The sequence below is a fragment of the Elephantulus edwardii genome, unplaced genomic scaffold (assembly GCF_000299155.1).
Source record: "Elephantulus edwardii isolate Elephantulus edwardi_28Jun2011 unplaced genomic scaffold, EleEdw1.0 scaffold00094, whole genome shotgun sequence".
Classification (NCBI taxonomy): domain Eukaryota; kingdom Metazoa; phylum Chordata; class Mammalia; order Macroscelidea; family Macroscelididae; genus Elephantulus; species Elephantulus edwardii.
Genome location: NW_006399844.1, coordinates 7949970 through 7970276, shown reverse-complemented (window position 1 = coordinate 7970276; position 20307 = coordinate 7949970). Strand labels below are relative to the sequence as shown.

The following is a 20307-nucleotide window of genomic DNA, read 5'->3' as shown; positions in this document are numbered from 1 at the left end:
TGGTGGTGGTGGTGATGGTGATGGTGGTGGTGGTGGTGGTGGTGATGGTGGTGGTGGTGGTGGTAAATGCAGTCAAGTCGTAGATGACTCATAGTGACCCTGTGAATGAAAGACCTGAACAGTTGTATAACTTTCATCCTTTCTTGAAGTTCATAGAGTTTCTGCAGGCAAGTTATTTCAGAAATGGATGCCACTCCTGCTCCCAACCGTGTTTTGATCTGGGAGCTCCACCAAACACTGTCCACCATGGGACATTATCGCATATGACACATCACAGTGTTTGGCCTCACAGTTGACCTCTGTAAAGCAAATTGACAAACCAGTGCTATCCCACTTCGAAGAATGTTTGACCAAAAACAATTAAAACCAGGCCTGAGGGCTGCAAATTAAAATCACCCACCTTTGGCTTGGTCCCATCACTTTCTATCCACTAGGCTAGCAGAGCTCTCTCTATGACTCACAGCTATTCTATGAACCACCTGGTATATATTGCTGCTGAGTAGATTCTGACTCATATTGGCCCTGAAGAACAGGTAAGACCTTCCCTAAAGATTCCAAAGCTGTAACCTTTACAGAATCAGATTCCCGTATATTTCTCTTGTGGAATAGTGCAAACCACCAATCATTGGTTACAAACTGAGTACTTAAACACTGTGCCACCATGCCTCCTTCTTCCCTCCTTACCCACTGCCATCAAGTTACTTCTGGCTTATTGAAACTCTCCCTTAGGTGTTCAAGGCTTTGGGAAGTCTCTTCCCCTTAAAGATCCTGTGGGTTAGATGGTGGGCTTGAACTGCCAACCTTTTAGATAGCAGCCCAACCAACACACAAGGCACTTTGCCACCAGGGCTCTTTCCTCCTAAGAGAGGGAGAATACCAAGCACAGTTGGAGAGATCAGGCTGTGGAGCTCTAGTGTTCATTATGGTATTACTAACCACAAGTGGCTATTTAAGTTTAAGTTAATTAACATAAAATTAAAATTTCAGTTTCTCAGTCTCATTAGCCATTCCAAGTGCTCAACAGCTACATTTGGCTATGGGCTGCTGTATTGGACACACTGAAATAAAACATTTCCATCATCATAAAAGGTTCTATTGGATAGCACAGGCCTAGGGCTAGACAACCTGGGTTTGAATATTACTTCTAACACATCCAAGCTGATGACCTTGAATAATTGCATTGTATCTAGTATGATAAAAATTCTTGCCTTGTTGGTTATTGGGAGTTGTTTTGTTTTTGTTGTTAGGTACTACTTTAGTAGACCCCAACTTGTAGTAACCCAGTTGACAATAGATTAAAACACTGCTTAATCCTACATCATCTTTAAAATCTCCACTATATTTAAGCCCACTTTTTTAAAATTTTATTATTATTTTGTTTGTGTGTGTGTGTACAGTCAAATCGGATCTGACTGGCACAGGAGGAGATGGCCCATCCTTTTCCAGCAGAGCATTTGGGGGACTTGAACTGCATATCTCTGGGACTGCAGTGCAGCTTCTCGCCACTAGGCCACCAGAGCTCCCCTAAACCCACTTTTATAGTCACTATGTCAGTCTATCTTGTTGAAGGTCTTCTTTCTTCACTGACTCTCCACCTTTCCAAGCATGATGTCCTTTTCTAAGGACTGGTCCCTCTTGATAACATGCCCAGGGTATGTGAGACGTCTCATCAACCATGCCACTAAGGAGCATCCTGGGTGCGCATCTACCAAATAGATTTGTTTGGTTTTCTTGACTGACGGTTTTGTTGTGTGCTGTCAAACCGGAACCAACCCATAGCTGACTCTCCATGGGGTTTTCAGAGGCAGTAAATCACACAGGAGGAGATGGCTCATCCTTCTCCCGCAGAAGCTGGTGGAGTTGAACTGCATGCTTTGGGATTACAGTGCAGCTTCTTACCACTAGGCCAGCAGAGCTCCCATTTAGTAGTTCATTATTGTGCCGTCAAGTCACGTGTGACTCATAGTGACCCTATGTACGTTAGCTCTGAACACTGTCCTATCCTGAGCCAATCTCATCATCTCTGGCAAACCTAACCTCCTTTCTCCAGTCACTGGGTCAATCCATCTCATCCTGGGTCTTCCTCTCTTGTGCTGTCCCTCCACCCTTCCAAGCATGATATCCCTCTCCAAGGACTGGTCCCTCCTGGCCACATGCCCAAAGTATGTGAGACGGAGCTCCAAAATCCTTGCACCTAGGGATCAGCTTGGTTTCACCCTCTCCAGCACAGATCTGTTTGTTTTCCTGGCAATCCACGGTATGTTCAACACTCTTCTCCAGCACCACAACTCAGAGGCATCAATCCTCCTTCTATCATCCTTAGTTATTGTCCAGCTCTCTGATACACAACAAGTAATTGCAATACTCTTTGCTAACATCACAGTTCACAAGAAACAGTTCTTCTTTGGCCTTCCTTATTCATTGTCCAAAGTAGACATGCATGTGAAGTAAAGGAAAACATCATGACTTGAGTCAAGCACACCTTAGTGTTTAAACTAACATCATTGCCTGTCAGCACTTTAAAGAGGTCCTTAACAGCAGATAATGCCTGATGTAATATGTCATCTGGTTTCTTGGCTGCTGCGTCCATGGGGTTTGACTGTGGATCCAACTAAAATGAAATCCTTGATAGTTCAATCTTTTCTTCCCATTCATCATGGCATTGACTATTGGGCCAGCATTCGTCATGACATTGACTACTGGTCCAACTGATCAAGCCCATTGCCTTCGAATCGATTCTAACTCATGGCAATCTCATGTGTATCAAAGCAGAACTGCACTCTATAGGGTTTTCAATGACTATAATAAAAAAAATGCAAGTAGATCTTTAGGCTTTTCTTCCACCATGCTGCTGGGTATGTTCACACTGCCAACTTTTTCGTTAGTAGCCCAGCACAAAACATATATACTACCCAGGGACCTATTGTGGTGAGTATGAGTTAATTCAGATAAAGCACTTAGACAAGTGTCAAGCATGTGATAGATGTTCAGCCTGTAGAATTCAATATTCCCACTTGAAAAGCTTAGTGGTTCAAAGGCTCCTGGAATGTAGGGGCTTAAATACCTTCCCCATTGGACAGATAGAGGCTTGCGTTGGAGAGGGGGCATGCACAGGTGAACCCCGCCTGCTACAGGCAGGATCAGGACAGGGTAGCCCAACTCCTCTGCTCACATGCCCCTTCATCTGGCAAGGGGACTCTAACACTGGAGATGCCAAACCCCAGTGTTACCCACCATCCCACATATGTGAGGCAGCTCAGGAGGCCATGAGTCTGCTGTCTAGAGGGGCATCCCAAGGGGCGTTGGGGGGCTTCCCCTTCAGAGCAGTTGGGCCAGATGCCCTTAGAGTTCATGGCAATTCTGACAATCATGAGACTAGCACTGCCCCAAGTTTGCTGTGTGACCCCAGGAAAATCCTTTCCTCCTGCAAATTCTACTTCCTCTCAGATAAATGAAGGAGAAATGAGATGCTCAGAGGGGCTCTGGAGACCAGAGCAGAGCCATGAAGTTTGACTGGACTGCCAGGGACCAATCATGAAAAAGAGGGTGTTGAGAGCATGTGATCAAGGATGGTCAGTGGGAGGGGAAAAAGAGAGGGGAGCTGGGCTGGGGGACCCACCAGCTTGTGTTGGCAGACTCTCTCCATCAATTGCCAGCGGGGCTGTGCTGGGGCACTGCCAGAGGTTGGCTGCCCATCTTGACCCACCCCTGCCCGCCCCTGCCCACCCCTGCTGGCCAAGGGCCAGGGACTTTGGGGAGCAGGGAATCTTCCAAGTATGCAGGGAGGCAGATTGCTGACTTGGAGACAGTGCCCTGAGTCCACCCCTCACTGCCTACCACCAGTGGTCAATATGCTGGATCACTGCTCATAGACTTTGTGTTGGAGACACAGCCATGCGTGCACTGAGAGACATGAGGAAGTGCCCCTGCCCCTAGTCAGGGGAGCAGCTATTATTGCCCACTGGGCCTGGCAAGGATGGCTCCTTAGAGGAGGGAATAGGAGCTGGACCTTGAAGGATTAGAGACTTGAAAGAGACAGAAAAAGGAGCAGGCATTTCGGGAGAAGAGGGAGGAACCATGTGAACAGAGCCAGAGGGGGCTGGCACCTGTCTGGCAATGAGAAGGTCCTTTCGAGTGTGTCTCTGTGCCAACCCTCACAACTACTCCCACCCCCAGGACTCTACCAATGCCCCAAGCTGCAAGATTCCCAGAAGCAGTGGCCAGGTTGACAGGGAGATGATGAAATATCACTGCTGAGAGGCAGTGGGCCCAGTGGACAGAGCTGAGCTGTGGAGCTACTGGCTCTGAGTTCTAGTCCAGGCTCTGCAACATCTAGCTATGTGACCTTGGACAAGTTACCTAATCACTCTGGGCCTCACTGTCTTTTTCTCTGAGGATAATGACTTGAACCTCCCTTGATTGAGGAAAGGATAAGAGAAGGGGACATATCAAGGCAGACAGTAACCACTGAGAAGGTAAATGTTGTTTCCATCCTTAGATGGTGGCTTTAGGCCACAGAAGGCAGGAGGCTGTATTCCTTGGGGTTCTGCCATATCTTCTGAGTGACCTTGACCTCAAGTTTCCTGATTTGTTGTATGATGGTTATGTTGCATTCTCTGTTAATACCAGGAACTAAACAATAGCAAATCTACTTAATATGTTGCCTCACTGTTACTGTATACAAGCAAGTCACAGCCAATCCACCGTGGATCCCCCAGTGAGTTTTCAGGGGCAGTAAATTGCACTGGAGGAAATTGCCCATCTTTCTCTCATGGAACAACTGATGGGTCCGAACGGTATGCCTTTGCTTGGGAGCACACTTCCTCACCGCTAAACCACCAGAGCTCCCTACCAGGACACCCTGAGGGGAACCAGCAGGGAGCTCTGGTGGCCCAGTGCATGGGCAGTTGCACTGCTAATCAAAAAGCAGCAACTCTCTGGTAGTTCGAATCCACCAGTGACACCACAGGAGAAAGATGGGCAATCTCTTCTTGTCCGACTTAATGGCAAGGAGTTGAATTTTGTTCTTTATTTTTTAAGAATCAGAAGTCTCTAAAACTGCCCTGCCACCCTTTAGTTGGGGTTCTTCAGAACACAGAACAGGGCTGGGCCGAGTAGAACTGTCACCATGGAGACCAACTCTGGCTGCTCTGGTTCTCTGGGGGAGGAGGTACCCAGGGACTTACCCCTCCCTTCCCCAGGGGCTTTGGGGTAATAGGGGTCTACAGGGGCCAAGCCCACACTAATCCCCTATTAAAACTTGAAAGGGGCCAGGGAACCTCCAGAATAAACTCATTAACTTTTATGGGATAATAAATGGATCCCATTAAATTCTCATTCTCCCAAAGCTAGGCCATCTTAACCTCTGAAGCCCAGAGAGGTGGGTTTCCTGTCTACAATAGCCACCTGGGTCCTACCTGCTGCTACTGTCCCACCAAAAGCTAACAGCTGGTACTGCTACAGTGGGAGAGGTGGGAAGCAAACCTGACTGCACCTGAGAATTTTGGGCCTCTTCCTTCTCACTAGGCCAGTTCCAGGCACTGAGGGGCCGGAAGTTTGGGTCCTGGAGAGCACCTCCACTGTCAGAATGACAATTCCCCTTGTCCTCTCAGAGGATGAGATGGGTTAGCAGATGGGGGTGCCCACCAGGCTCTCACTGAGCCCTCACCAAATCCAGGAGGAACTCAATCCACAGATAAGGAGATAAAGGTGACTTCAGTGGAACAGTTCTCTGTCCAGGCCGCCTAGCTACTCAGACCCAGATTTAGGATTAAGTGAAACTGATGAGGGCCTTAAATGCTTGCTGAACAGGGTCAAGGACTATAGCCTTCAGTATGGATTGAGGCTCAATGTCAAGAAGACAAAGATTCTCACCACTGGACCAATTAGCAGCATCAGGATGGATGGTGAAGAGATTGAGATTGTTAACAACTTTAGTCAGCTTGGCTCCATGGTCAACACTCTTGGCACCAGTAGCCAGGAAATAAAAAAACGTATTGCGATGGGAAAGTCTGCTATTAGGAACCTCTCCAAGGTACGGAAGAGCAGTGGTGTCACTCTGGAGACTAAGGTGCGTCTGATACAGGCTATGGTCTTTGCAATCACTTGTTATGCATCAGAGAGTTGGACAATGACTAGGAAGGATAGAAGGAGAATTGATGCTTTTGAGCTGTGATGCTGGAGAAGAGTATTGAGGGTACCATGGACTGCTAAGAAAACAAACAGATTCAGCCTGGCAAGGGTTAAACCAGGCAGCTCCTTGGAGGCAAGGATTCTGGGGCTTCATCTGACATACTTTGGACATGTTGTAAGGAGGGACCGGTCCTTGGAGAGGGACGTCGTGCTTGGTAGGGTGGAGGGACAGTGCAGGAGGGGAAGGCCCTCTATGAGGTGGATTGATTCAGTGACTGGGGTAATCGGGATGGGTGTGTCAGAGACAGTGCGTTTGGCACAGGACAGAGCAGGGTTTAGGGCTGTTGTACATAGGGTTGCTATGAGTCGCAAGTGACTCCACGGCACATAACGACAACAACCTTCAAGTTGACTTGAACCCACCATTACAGACACTGTGTCAATCCATCTTGTTGAGAGTCTTCCTTTCTTTGCTGACCCTTCACTTTTCCAAGCATGATGTCCTTTCCCAAGGACTGGCCCCTCCTAACAATCTACCCGAAGTATGTGAGACCAGGTTTCCCTGTCCTTGCCTCCAGGAAGCACCCTGACTGCACCTTTTTCAAGATATATTTGTTTGTTCTATATATTTGTTTGTTCTGATATATTTGTTTGTTCTTTTGACAATCCATGGGATGGATATTCAACACTCTTCTCCAACACCACAACTCAAAGGCATTGCTGCTGCTGCTGCTTCTGTTGCTTCTGTCATCCTTATTCATTGTCCAACTTTCAGCTGCATAGCAAGTAATTGTAAAGACTGTGGTTTGGGTCAGATGCATTGCTCTTCAGCACTTTGGAGAGGTCCCTGACAGCAGATTTTCCCAGTACAATATTTCTTTTGATTTCCTGTCTGCCTGCGCCAAGGGTGTTGTGGATTCAAGGAAGTTGAAATCACTGACAATTTCCTCTCTTCCCCATCTGTCGTGAAGTTGCCTATTCACTTCATGGTGGTGAGTTTTGTTTTCTTTGAAATCAACTCTAGGAAAAGCTTATCCTAAGGACTGATGTATAATTGAAAAATGACTTTTGTTTCATTCTCTTGATGTTGAGATGTAACCAACATTGATTCTCTGCAACAAGCCTTTTAAGTCCATCTGATTTTCAGCAAGGTTGTGTCATCTGCATAATGCAGATTGGTGAGTTTTCCTCCTGTCCTGATGCCACATTCTTCTTCATATAGTCCAGCTTCTTAAATGATTTGTTCTACTTACAGATTGAATAGGTATGGAGAAAGGATACAACCCTGAAAAACAACTTTCCTGATATTAAATCATGCAGTGTTCCTTTGCTCTGTTTGGACAACAGCGTCTTGATCCTATGAGGCTTTCTAGCTGGCTGGTGCAAAAATCGCAGGAGAAAGATAAACAGTCTCCTCACCTACGATTTACTGGCTCTGAAAACCTGATGTAGGGTCAGCTATGAGTTCTGACTTGAAGGTACTTAACAACAATGCAGAAGTAACTGCAGAAATCAGAGCACCGAGGGGTGGGCCAGGTGATGCTGGGCTGTAGCCAGAATCCAATCAGTGTAGTGGTTCACTCATACAGGGACCCTAACGGCTCGGCTCTTGACCTTTCATGGTTACTTAGCTTTTGTCTTCACCCAGACCAGTTCCAACTCCAGGTGTACTAACACTCTGACCTTGGACCATGTCCTCGGCCTTGATGCACCTCAGTTTCTCCCTCTGAACAACGGAGATGATAACACTTCCCTGGTTGATGGAAAGAGGAGGATACAGTTGCCATGGCTTCCTCCAAACAGAAACTGGGCCCTTCACTTGATTCAGGCCTGATGGGGGTGGGGTCTTCATTGTTACCTCTACCCAAGAGGTTGAGAGGAGAGGGGCAAGAGAGGTGGTCCTCCCAGGGGAGCCAGGGCTGAGGCTAAGGTGGAGAGGGCCTCAAATCCCCTGAGAGGGGCCTTGTGGGGGTGGTGAGGGCTGGGAGGCGGGGAGCAGAGTGAATCCACTAGGGAGGCATCCTGAATGGCTCATTAGTGCCGATGAAAGCCTTTTTTCATTTCGTCTAAATACTTTAAACAGGGCTCCCTCCGATGTCTATTTGCATAGCTTAAGAGCTAATGCGGGGGGAGGGCCCAGGCTGCGGCAGGGCAACGCCAGGGCTGGGGGCTGCCCGGGAGCTCCTGGGCCTCTCTGCAAAGGGGGAGAGTAGAGGGAAATAGAGTAGTATTTCCCCAAACTGGGCAACTTGGTGGATGCATCCCCAGGCCCTGCAGGAGCTGGGGGACAGAGTAGCAGCCTAGGTGTGTGTTCTTGCCCCCGCACCAGGTGATGGCCCTGAGGGACTGTCTTGCTGTGACCACAATCTTGTTCCCCAGGGACCCCTTTTGCACAAGTAGTACGTTATTATCCTCATTTTAAGTCAAGATGTTAAGACCAAGAGAAGTAAGCTGACATGCTCACAGTCACACATACCCAGCAAAGAAAGTGAACCCCAGAGAGGAGGAGAGGCTTGACCCCCAGGCCAGCCTAACCCCTCCAGAGAGACGCTCAGTTGGGCACAGCAGGGGGCCACCCTGCCTCAACTTCTGGGCACTGCCCTTTAGAACATTCAGATCCCCACCAAATCCCTCCACAGCTGAGGGGGCAAAGCCTCTGAGAAGGAATTTGCTGTGACAGACAGAGGTCACACTTGAACCCAGGTCCATGTGATTCTGTTCGTGGCCCTGTGGAGCTACAGAGCTGAATCTCTAGGGTGGGTTACAGACTGCTTTGGATATGGGTAGGTGATTCCAGAGGGTCCAGCCAGGCGACGGTCTAGCCAGGCTCAGGTTCAACCCTGGGACCTGAGAACCCAGACCCTGCACTCTGATCCCAGCTTCACCTCTAGTCTATATGAGACAGACCTTGGACTCCTGCCCCTAGATCTCTGCTGAGTAGCTCTAGTGTCTTTTGGCGTTGAAGAAAGACAGACTTGGGGCTCTGAAGCCCAATAATATGTATGGGTCCAAATCTCAGTTCCAACTCTGTAGACTTTGAGACAAGTCCCCGTACATCATCCCTCTCTGCTTCAGGGCTTGAGGTTCTTTATCTATAAAATGGGTTGAAGTTCCTATCATCCAGAGCTGCGGTGAGGGATAAACACTACAAGGTATGACTCAGTGCCTGGCACACAATAGATGCCTGAGGAGACTGGGCATCTATGCCCTGGCATCTCTTTCCACTGTCCCCTGCATCATACTCTCAGCTTGGGGGTGGAGGGAGGACAAGTGAGGGCAGGAAACTCCCGAGAGGGTATAGTGGGCAGAACATTCCCCCTTTGTCCAGCCCCTGGACTCTTGAACTCAATTGGCCCAGATAAAGAGAAGGCCTGTGACTTCCTGGCCACAAGCCCAGGAATCTCCCAGAGTCTACCAGGGTGTCTGGAAATGCCCTCTCCCCAGAAATGGCTTGTCTCCCAGAGATTATCCTACCCTCTTCTGACAGTGGGTGGCACCCGCTGGGACCTAGTGGCAGCTGATTGTGGAATCAATTTGCTCCTTTGATATGCTATCTCGATCCCATTTAACCAAGTGCTCCGTCCCCCCTGATAACACAATCAGTGCAATCGACAGTGACGGGAGGTGCCCATTAGCTCTGCTCCATTGCCCAGCACCCACCTGGCAGCCACAGGAGCGGCTGTGCCTGATGTGGTCATTTCCTAAGTCAGAGGACCTCCATGCACTCTCTCAATGAAAAGCCCTACAGGCATCTACTCTGGGAGCCAGAAGCAATGTATAAACACTGTGCAGCTGCTTCTTTGGGGGTGGGGGGATGGGGGTCCAGTGGTTGAGAAAGGCCCCTCCTCCTGGTGCCATGCTGAGTCTGCTCACCTGGCAAAGACAGCGTGACATCTGAGGGGGTGGGCAAAAAGAGGCACGCACTGCCTAGACCCTCCATCTTAGACGCAAATGAAAGACACAGGGCACTGGTAGACCATCTGCTCTAGGGGGTATGGGCCTGGCTGGGCATCTAACTGGGCACTGTGTTGCCAGTGCCCAGTATGGAATGCCAAGGCACAGATGGGCTGCTTCAGTAGGACTCTCAAGAGACAGAGGTTCTCGTTTCCCAGGGCTTTGGGGCTCCCAGGCCCTTCTGACCTAGAGGAATGGAGAACCTTCCGACCTGCACCTGCCTCCCACCTCGATTTCCTCCCTCCTCCCATTTGTCTGACACATCAGAGCTGCCATGGTCTCCTGAACAGAATGTAGGCCATCTGCCACTTCCTCATGCCTGCCAATCCATGGGGTGGGCGCGAGCCTGTGGAATGACAGCCCCACCACCAGACATGCAGAGGAACCGACATTCTCCTTACAAACTAACTCTATTATAATCTCACTCTGGCTCTGATTCCCTTCAAGTCCTCGTGCAGCCATTTTGAGAGGATCAGGAACATCCTCCTGACCTTCTCAAATGCGGCAAAATTCTGTGTGAGATGAGTCTGAAGCCAGCAGCCACTGATCGTTTCCTGGCAATCAAAGATCTGGGAAACTCAGTGGGTCACAAGTAAAATATGTATTATCTCTCCACCTATGTGGTTGGTTAAGTCAGTACAATCAATAGAGAAGCAATGTGTACCTCAGACCAGAGACAGCAAACAAGTTTCATTTTCCATAGCCTGTCTAGGTTGGCAGGGGATAGCTGTATTGAGAGAGATTTTGAAATCCCATGTCATCCAAGAAAGAACCAAAATTGATTAACAATGTCTGTCACAAATGGAGGTAGTTGTAGCATGCCTCATTTTATCTGTTATCCTAGCTTTAAACATTACCGTAGATAGACCTTGACTAGTGAAAGAGAAGAGGAATTCAGGGGGACACAGAAAATGGAAAAAGTGTATGAATATTAAAACACAATGTGTATGGATAATAAAAATAATTCATTTAAAAAGGGAATGACTGTTAGCTTAGTTAAGACTGAAAAAGAAATCTTTTACAGATCAGAAAACTGAGATTTGAGGTTATTTGCCTGAAGTTGCACAGTTCCCAAGTGGTGGATCTGGGATTTGAAGCCATATTTGTATGACTCCAGAGCTTGGTTCTTCCCACTCTGTTCTTCTATGGCTGCCCTAGAAGAATCATGACAAAGGGAGGGAGATTGTCTCAGGAGACACAAGAGAAATAGGATATAATGGGACTCGAACAAAAAAAGTCATGCACCATGAGGGAATCTAAATTAAAGCCCCAGCTACATGAAGCATTTTACTGAGGCTCATCATCAGATTCACTGAGAACAGAAAGTGCACTTGAAAGTCCTATAATTGCAGGCATAAAAGGCAGTGTAGTGAGGGGATGACCCTCTTGCCAAGATTTTCATCTTGGTTCCTCAAATGGCTAGCCGAGTGATTTTGTGCAGATCTCTTCCTTTCTCTGGCCTATTTCCTTACCAGTAAAATAAGTCTTTGAGTTATATTAACGGTGGCAAATATTTATTTGTCCTGTGGGTCTGACGTTTCAGGCATGGTTAAATGTATTGAGAAAGATTCTGAATCCCAATGCACCATGATCAATTGGTAATGTCTGCCTCTGGTGCTGGACGGAGAAAGCAGTCTCCTTTGCCATCTTGGAAGTATATGATGTTGTATCATCTCCAGTTTAAGATTCTATAACCCCATCATTCTCAACATTGAGCATACTCCCAAAGGTTCTCTAGTAAAAGAAAGATGGGATCTCATGGTGCCTATGCTGGTTATGATGCTGCTCCCTGTGGGACAAGGGGGGACCTCCTTTCTAATCTTTTGTTATAATTTCAGGACTCTACTCAGAGGCCCCAACCACTGGTGAAGGACAAGCCCCAGGCATTGGGGAGACAGATGGGGAATTAACAGCTGCCCCTACACCTGAACAACCAGAACGAGGTGTCCACTTCATCACAACTGCTCCGACCCTGAAGCTGCTGAACCACCATCCAATGCTAGAAGAATTCCTACAAGAGGGACTGGAGAAGGGAGAGGAGCTGAGGCCAGCACCTCCCTTCCAACCTGACCGTCCTACACCCTTCACTCCAAGTCCCCTCCCTCGTCTGACCAATCAGGACAGCCGCCCTGTCTTCACCAGCCCCACTCCAGCTACAGCTGCAGCACCCACTCAGCCCCAGTCCAGGCGGGGCCCCTGGAGCCTGGAGTCAGAGCCCCCTGCACTTCATGTCACAGCGCCTTTGCCTCCAGGACCCAGCATGGCAGTGCCCACTCCAGGCCCAAAGGAGAAACCACACACTATGCTCCCTGGCAGGGCATGGACTGCAACCCAAGAAGGTCCAGGTGACATGGGCAGGCCATGGGCTCCAGACATCATGTCCCAGACCACTGGACTCAGGCTTGATGGGACCACTGCCACCTCCACAGCTTCAGGGGATGATGAGGAGACCACCACCACTACCACCATTGTCACCACCACCATCACTACAGTCCAGACACCAGGTGAGCTACCTCCTGGCTTGTAGATCTGAAACTGAGCATGAAAGAGAACTGTGAGGCCATAAAGTTCCTCTGTCTCTGACACCATGCAGCTTGTCCTGCCCTTTGGCACCAAGAGTCAGCCTGTAAGAGGCATGTGGATTAAAGTCTAATAGGCTTTGGGTTCAAATCCTCACTCTTCCAACTATATAACCTAAGGAATTTTATTTCACTTCTCTGAGCCTCATCTGTAAAATGATAAGAGCTATCTCATTGAACTATTGTTAGAATTGCGATAAGCTTGCACATAGTAGGTGCTCAACAAAAGAGGGTTCCCTTCCTAACAACAGCAGAATAGGCCCCCACACAGGTGAGCCCTTCACACACACACACCCCACCTTTCACCTTTACTTGGTTCCATCTTACCAGATCTAGGCTTATCCTTGTTTCTTCCTGCCTCTCAGGCCCTTGTAGCTGGAATTTCTCAGGCCCAGAGGGCTCTCTGGACTCCCCCACAGCCTCCAATTCACCCCTAGATGTCGGCCTGGATTGCTTCTACTACATCTCTGTCTACCCTGGTTATGGTGTTGAAATCAAGGTAAGTAAGTAACCTGAAGGCCAGCTTTGCTAGTTGGCTAGTACCTTCTCTTTTCCCAGGAAGGGGCTGGCTGTGGGGAGAGAGGAAAAGCTCAGAAATAGCCATTGAAAGGGGACCTAGGACCAGAACTGGGAGATGGACCTACCACAGATCAAATTCAGTCCTGTCCGTCTGGGAAAGTAAAGAGGCTACAGTTTTTCCCAGCGATGTTCTCAGCTGGGGAAGGCTGTGGAAGGAGCAGGGCTGCCCACTCCTCCTTCCAGGAATCCCACTGGAGCTCAGGAAGGTGAGAGGATTGTGGGCTTTGAATCTGTGTGGCTAAACAGAAAGAACACAGGGCAGCCTGGCTGGCCTAAAGAGCTGTGGGGATAGTCATTCATTCATTCATTCACTCACTTATTCATTCATTAAATGCTCCCTGAGTAGCTCCTCTGGGCCAGGGCCCATGCTGTTTTCTGGGAGGCAGAGATGGACAGATACTAGATAGTCTGACAGGGGATTAGGGACCTAGCAACAGCAATGACAGTGACATAGGTGGTGCTGGCCTCCTGCCCCCATCCGTTGCCTCCCTGATTAATCTCATTCCTCCCATGGTGACTTTTTCTGCTGCCAACTCTCATCCCTAAAGCTAGCTCAGACTCACCCATAATCCCACGGTCTGAGTTGTTTGACCCATAAACTCCTCTATCTTCACTTGCCCTAAACCCAACTCTTCCTCCTCATCCTCCTCAACCTGCACTCACTCTACTCACTTCCAGCCTCAAAGACTAACCTCAATCAGCTAGAAACCTGAAGCAGGGTCACAACAGTGCAGTGAGGGGGTGCTGTGCAATGCAGTGTGGGGTCCTCAGGGCACTTCCCTCCCTCACCCTATTAATGTGTCTATAAATTCTTTCACCATGACAGTCATGGGACTCTGCTCTACCTGCATCTCCATAACCACCATGTGTCCACCCCTACATGATTTGCAGCGACCGCTTCACCCCACCCTCACTGGCCTCTACTATCCCTGCCCCATCTACTGGAGTAACAAAATAAAATCCTGCCCCTCTACCCCTCACACCTCCACAAGCCTCCTGGGGGCTCTGAAATCAAGATTGTGCCCTCTGGCTCCACCCACTGCTCACCTTCAGCCCCTCCCTTCAGACAGTCCCCTCTGCAGCTGCATCAGCAACTTGAGGGTCAAGCCCCAGCCTCACATGCTGTTCCCTCTGCCTGGAACGGTCAGCCCGCCCATCTCTTCCCACGGACTCAACCCTGCATCACTTTCTCTGGGGACTCTCTTGAATTCCTAAGCCAGTCTCTGGGTAGAAAAGGGGTCCATCTTCAGGGAGTCTTGCCTTGAGCCCCTGTCCCATCTCCGCAGCCCTCTCCCCTTCTTTCTTGCAACTGTTCCCTCTTGTTTTGCCAAGCCTGGCGCCCCTCACTCTAGGCTGACTGGGACGGTAATTAGGAACAGCTACCCCCCTCTCAAGCCATTAGCACTCAGCGCCGCTTAATTAAGGTAATTAATGTAAAATCATCACCTAATGAGAGGTGGCACCGGCTGTGGCTCACCGGGTGGAAGGCGCCAGCTGCAGGTGTGGGGAAGGGGGTAGGAGGGGCAGATGCCAAACTAGTGTCCCCCTGCAGGCCTGGGCTGCCTGTCCCCAAGCCTCCCACACCCACCGAAGCCTCATGGGCCAGCTTAGGCCTAGGCCTTGGTACCCACTGTAGCAGGGTAAGATGCTGACTTGGCCTGCCCCTACCCCACCCTGCGTGCCCACCCCCTCACACAAGCCCTAGGTCTGTTGTCTGGTGCTGCCACAGTTTTTCATCAGAATGCAAAAGCCGTTACCAGGCAACCTTGAGACGAAGACCTGCCACAGCCCTGGATTGTCGTCAGGAATCCTGGCAGACAGAGGCTGGCCCCGCCTTTCTACAGTCAGTACCCTGGGTACTCAAGAAGGCTGTGTGGCCCTGAGGGCTTAAGAGGGTGTCAGAAGCCACGTGGAGTTGGGGGGCAGGGTGGCCAGAGCTGGATCAGCTCCAGTGATGGGGATAAAGAGACAGAATCAGGGCTTAAGCAACACTTAAGGTTCTTCTGCTTTCAGGACTGATGCCAGCAACCCTGCCCCCATCCAGGCCTGCTGGCCACCCACACTGGGCCTGGGAGGATTGACACTGTAGGCCTATACTCATGAGGTAGTTGGAAACTGAGGCCTAGGCCAGACAAAAAGGGAACTGCCTAATATCACTCAGTTAATCATTCACTCGGCATTCTTGATAAGTGACTTTGTTCCACATACATGAAGTAAGTACTTGCTGTGTTCCTGTCCCTTGTGCTGGGCAGTGGGGCCCACTGACCCTCGCAGCTGAGAAACAGCAAGCAGTGACCACAGAGTGACCACAGTGCTGTGGGGGCAGGGTGGGAAGCTGTAGCGCTCAGGTAGGGTGGGGGTTCAGGACAGGCACACCCCAGCAGACTGGGAGGTTGAGAAGGCTTCCTAGAAGTGACCCTGAGGAGGAAGAGCCCGCTGCTAAGCCAGGGGCTGAGAAGCAGCAGGTTGGCAGATCCTCAGTCCTGAAGTGCTGCTTCTGCTGTTTTGGAAACAAGATTTAATTGCAGAGGAGCAGGGGGTGGGCTTGCTCTCTGACCAGAGAGCTGTGTCCTCCAGCCCTAAGCAGGCAGCTGAGGCGAGCCACACAGGCCATTGAGTGGGATGGGTGAGGGGGTGGAGAACCTCGAAGGCTTCCTGTTGCTCCTCCAGGCTTGGGGGAAGGGGATGGATATGACCCATAAGTTCCCACTCCATCCTTCTCATGAATTCAAAGGGACAACTCAGAGGAAGCAGGCGCTGAGGTAGCAGCTGGAGTACATACAGGTGGGGCCAGTGGGAGGAGACACTCACTAACTGTGGTTGAGTCAGAGTCAACTCATAGCTCACCTTCCTGTGGATTTTCCGAGCCTGTAAACTAAATGGGAGGAGCTTGCCCACCATTCCCCCCAAGGGTGGATTCAAACCATCAGAGAGGCGCTGTCTTTATGTTAGTAGTGTAGCTCCAGAGGGACTAAGCTACCAGAGCGCCCTCGTGGATGCAGAGGAGCACCCTAAAACCTCCCAGCTCACACCGCGGAGCAAGACCCTCCTGCCACGTGACTGAAGCTCTCAGGAAGCCTCACAGGGGTCTGGGGCTTGGGCAGTGTTTGCATTGAGTTGATTGCTGCTCCTGATGGCGCCACATGTGGAGAGTAGAACTGTGCCCCATAGGTTCTCAGTAGCTGGTTTTGCAGACCTAGAGAGCCAGGCCTTTATGCCGAGACTCCTGTACAGCCCAGAGATTCCAGGGCTGGGTAAGACCTACTTAATTTCCCGTTTGCAGCCTCAGAGGGGCCAGACTCCCTCAAGCCCAGGCTGATTCATGCCCTACCCTCCTCTTGGCTTTGGAGCTGTTTGTGTCCCTGAACACAAACATGAAAGCAGGAGGCCAGAGCAAGCCCTCCATGATCAAAGGAGCATCGTCTGTTTTGGCTGGTTCAGCACTGGGCTCTGCTTTCTTGAGGACCATGGCCTGGGTGGATCCCACTCCCTCCCCAGAGACCAGTACCTGCACCCCCGAGACCCCTAGGCCTTTCTGGGCCCAGTGCCTGCCTCTGACTGGGCTTGGCATGCCAGGAATACTCGCACTGCCAACCCCCACCTTGGTTTGGCTGCACTCTGTGCCATCTGGAGCCTGGGCTCAGCTGCCCACAGTCCCTGCCCCAGTACCCCAGGAGGCATTGTAGGTTCACAGTTTTCCCATGCCAGTCTGCTGCTACCTTGGTAGCCAGAACAACCTGTCCCTTTAAGCCAGGTCAGGACTCAGCCAAATGTGGACACCAAAGGGCTGATGGGGTGGGATTTGGGGGCAACTTTCCCAGAGGAGGTTGTGTCCCCAACCTAAGCCTCTTTCATGGCTTCTTTAAGTGCCATCTGAGGGGATTCCAGGTCTGGTCCTATGGATTTAGCCTCCCCTATCCCTAAAACAGGTAGCTCTGGTGGCCTAGTAGTAAGGAGCTGCACTGCCAACCCAAAAGCACACGGTTCAAATCCACCAGCTGCTCCATGGCAGAAAGACAGGCAATCTCCTCTCTTATGATTTACTGCCTCTGAAAACCCTCAGGAGGGTCAGCTGTGGTTCGGTTCCAACTCACTGGACAATAGTAACAACAAATCCCAAAAACAAGCCTTGCCCTATACAAGGGCCTAGAGGCTGCCATGTAGGACTGGAGAGCCAGTCCTGGACACACCTCCCACTTCTGGAAGATGGGGCTGCTACCCTTGTCTTCTCTGGGCCTCAGTTTCCCACTTAATACAAGGAAGATGTTAAAGCAGATGATTCAAAGCCCTGCCCCAGCCACTCTATGTGTGCGGCTCCTCTTCTGGGTCCAGGGAGCTCTCTGGGGCCAAATCAAGCAGTGGCACGTAAGCCCTTGGCCCTGTTGCTTGTTCCCTGGCAGCTGCAGAGCCTGGACCAGGGGAGACAGTGACTCCTGGTTGCAGTGCCTCTCAGAGACCTGGCAGACCTGAAGGTGAGGTGGGCCCATTGCCAGCTGCAACCATGGCAGATGCCAGGGCTGGATCAGGATGGAGCCTATGTTTCCACAAGAAAGGAGAAAATCTAAAAAAAATTCATTGCTGTTGAATCAGAACCGACTCACAGTGGACTTTCTGAGTCTGTAAATCATGTGAAAGAAGATTGCCCATTTTTCCCCCAAGGAGCCAGTGGTGGATTTGAACAGCCAGAGAGGCTGCCATTGAGTTAGCAGGGCAACCCCCTTTGGATTATGCCACCAGAGTTCCTTATGAAAGGGAAAGAGAATTGCTAATGCTGTTCCCCTTCTGGATAGCTATGCTGAGTCCCTTCCTCAAAACTTAATCCTTACAAGCCTGTGAGATAGACAAGGATGTCTCCATTTAACAGCTAAATCTTGGGTCAGGTGACTTGGTTAAGGGCCCCACCCTGCTCCCAGCAAGTCCTATGGATCTAGGACTTTCTCCTAAGATTCAAGCACACTGTTCCTTTTCTCCATAGGTGGGGTATGGGACAATGCTAGAGAGGGACTGCTGGGCAGTTCAAGTACCAATCGGGACTTTACTCCAGCCCCTCTTTAGCCTTGCTCTGCTTGACCCAGGCCTACAGGAGACCCACCTGGAACCCTCCTAGTCCTGCAGAAGAGCCTGGGGTACTGTCAGGCACTAGTAGGCTCTCACCAGGGAATCATGAGTCCAGGCTTTGCCTTGAGCTTACTATGTGTCTCAAGGGAAATGTCTCAATGTCTCTGATCACAAGGTTCCCTTATGTATAAAGCAGAGGTAGATACAGGTTATCCTATCTCCTTTTGGAGGTTTTGTAAGATCTAAGAAAATAATGGACAAAAAAGATCTTTGAAAACAATAAAGGGCTTTGTAGGGAAAATTGTGATCATTCTACTGACAGGAGGGACTGTGTGTACACAAGTGGGTCTGTATCATCGGTTGGGGGTACAGGTTGATCAGGAGAGTCTAACATGGAAGAGGGGCTGTAGCCAGTATTTCTAGGGGTGGGGTTCAGAGGCTGGGAGTGGGGGTCTCGCACCAAGTCATCTTGAGATCATTCACTTGGGCAAATGTAGACAAAGAATTGTGACAACTTCCCCCTTATGGATTACACCATTAGGGTATTAAGGTATGTGGCTGGTGACCCTGCCAGCAGCTTCCATGGGGACAAACAGGCCAGTCAAGGCTGATGTCTGAGGGTTAGCAGGGGGCAACCTGAGTCCTCCCCACCCCTACCCATAAAGGAACCAGCCTCCAAGCTGCCTCTGTTTCCTTCTCTGAAGTGACCTCCCAGGCTGCTGCAATGTACACAGCCCAGGGGCCAGCTCCCTCCTCTTCTGCCTTTCCCCTTGCCTGCTCCCCTCCCCCAAGCCCCTCCAGTCATTGGTGATGGGTGTGGGAAGGCGGCCCTCATGAGCAAAGCTGACATTTCAATCTGTCGCCCAAGCTCTTCACACGCCTGCAAATTGTATCAAGACTTCATCACCCCCCCTTGTCCAACACCCGGCCTTGTCTGGCCCCTGTCAGGCCTGGCCCTCAAACAAGTGACAAATTACATTCCAACCATCGTGGCAAGCCGGCAAGTGGGTGCTTGAAACCCAAGGGACCAGAGCTGCCTAGACAGCCTCTGGCTGAGAATAGGGTCCCTTCTGGATAGGAACCCCACACAACTGAGTCTACTCTATCCCATGTTCTCATCTGCATCCTCCCTACCAGGCTTGAAGGGACCAGGCCCCCCAAATCAGAGGCCTCAGCTCCCAGTTACCTGAGCTTCTAAGGTAGGATGACTGGTGAGAAGACAAATGTCAACAGCTTGAGGGAAGCCAGGCCAGGCTAACACCTGCCACCTAAGCCTGGGGATCTGGGAATAAAGATGTGTATTAGTCTGCTGCTGCAAGTGACACCCCATGAAGCTGGAGTTGGAGGGAGCTGCCTTTGCCCCCCTATAATGTAAGACTCTGCTACTTAACACCTGCATGGCCTTTGGAAGTTTCCTTAACCTCTCTGAATCTTTATGGAAATTTTATCACGTACTTTATAGAATTATAGGGTGCTCTGATGGTGTAGTCCATGAAAGTGTTGCACTGTTAACCCAAGTGTGATGCCTCTCAGGTGGTGCGAATCCACCTATGGTTCTGAGGGAGAAAGATGGGCATGTCCTCCCAGGCAATTTGCAAACTCCCCTAAACCCACTGGAAGGTCAGTTATGTGAGTGTTAGGACTCAGTTACAGAATCGTGTGACTTGTTGTTGGAGGATTGCAGGTACTCACTGTCACTGGTGTTGAGTCAGAACCGATTCGTAGCTGACCCTCCAGCGGGTTTTCTGAGATTGTAAATCACACAGGAGATTGCTCATCTTTTGCCTGCAGAGCTGCGGGTGAATTCAGACCACCAGAGAGACGCAGCGTGTCTGCCTTGGTGTTAGCACCACAACTCCCTGTCCACTAGGCCACCAGAGAGCCCTTGGCTGCCTGTAGAGCTCACTTCAACTCCTAACAATCCCAAGTGGCAGAGGAGAACTGCCCCACAGTGTTTTCTAGGCTGTAATCTTTCCGGGAGCGGATTGCCAGGTCTTAGTCTCCT

General features: G+C 50.2%; 1 protein-coding gene across 2 annotated transcripts in view; it reads left to right on the top strand.

The window, feature by feature from the left end:
- Positions 1–20307, top strand: part of SEZ6 (seizure related 6 homolog (mouse)) — a 55405-nt gene that overhangs the window by 17691 nt on the left and 17407 nt on the right. For both annotated transcript variants that reach the window (XM_006890971.1, XM_006890972.1), the window contains exons 2-3: positions 11925–12590; positions 13031–13164. In XM_006890971.1, the coding sequence (XP_006891033.1) occupies positions 11925–12590; positions 13031–13164 (800 nt within the window). The remainder of the gene's footprint in view (positions 1–11924; positions 12591–13030; positions 13165–20307) is intronic.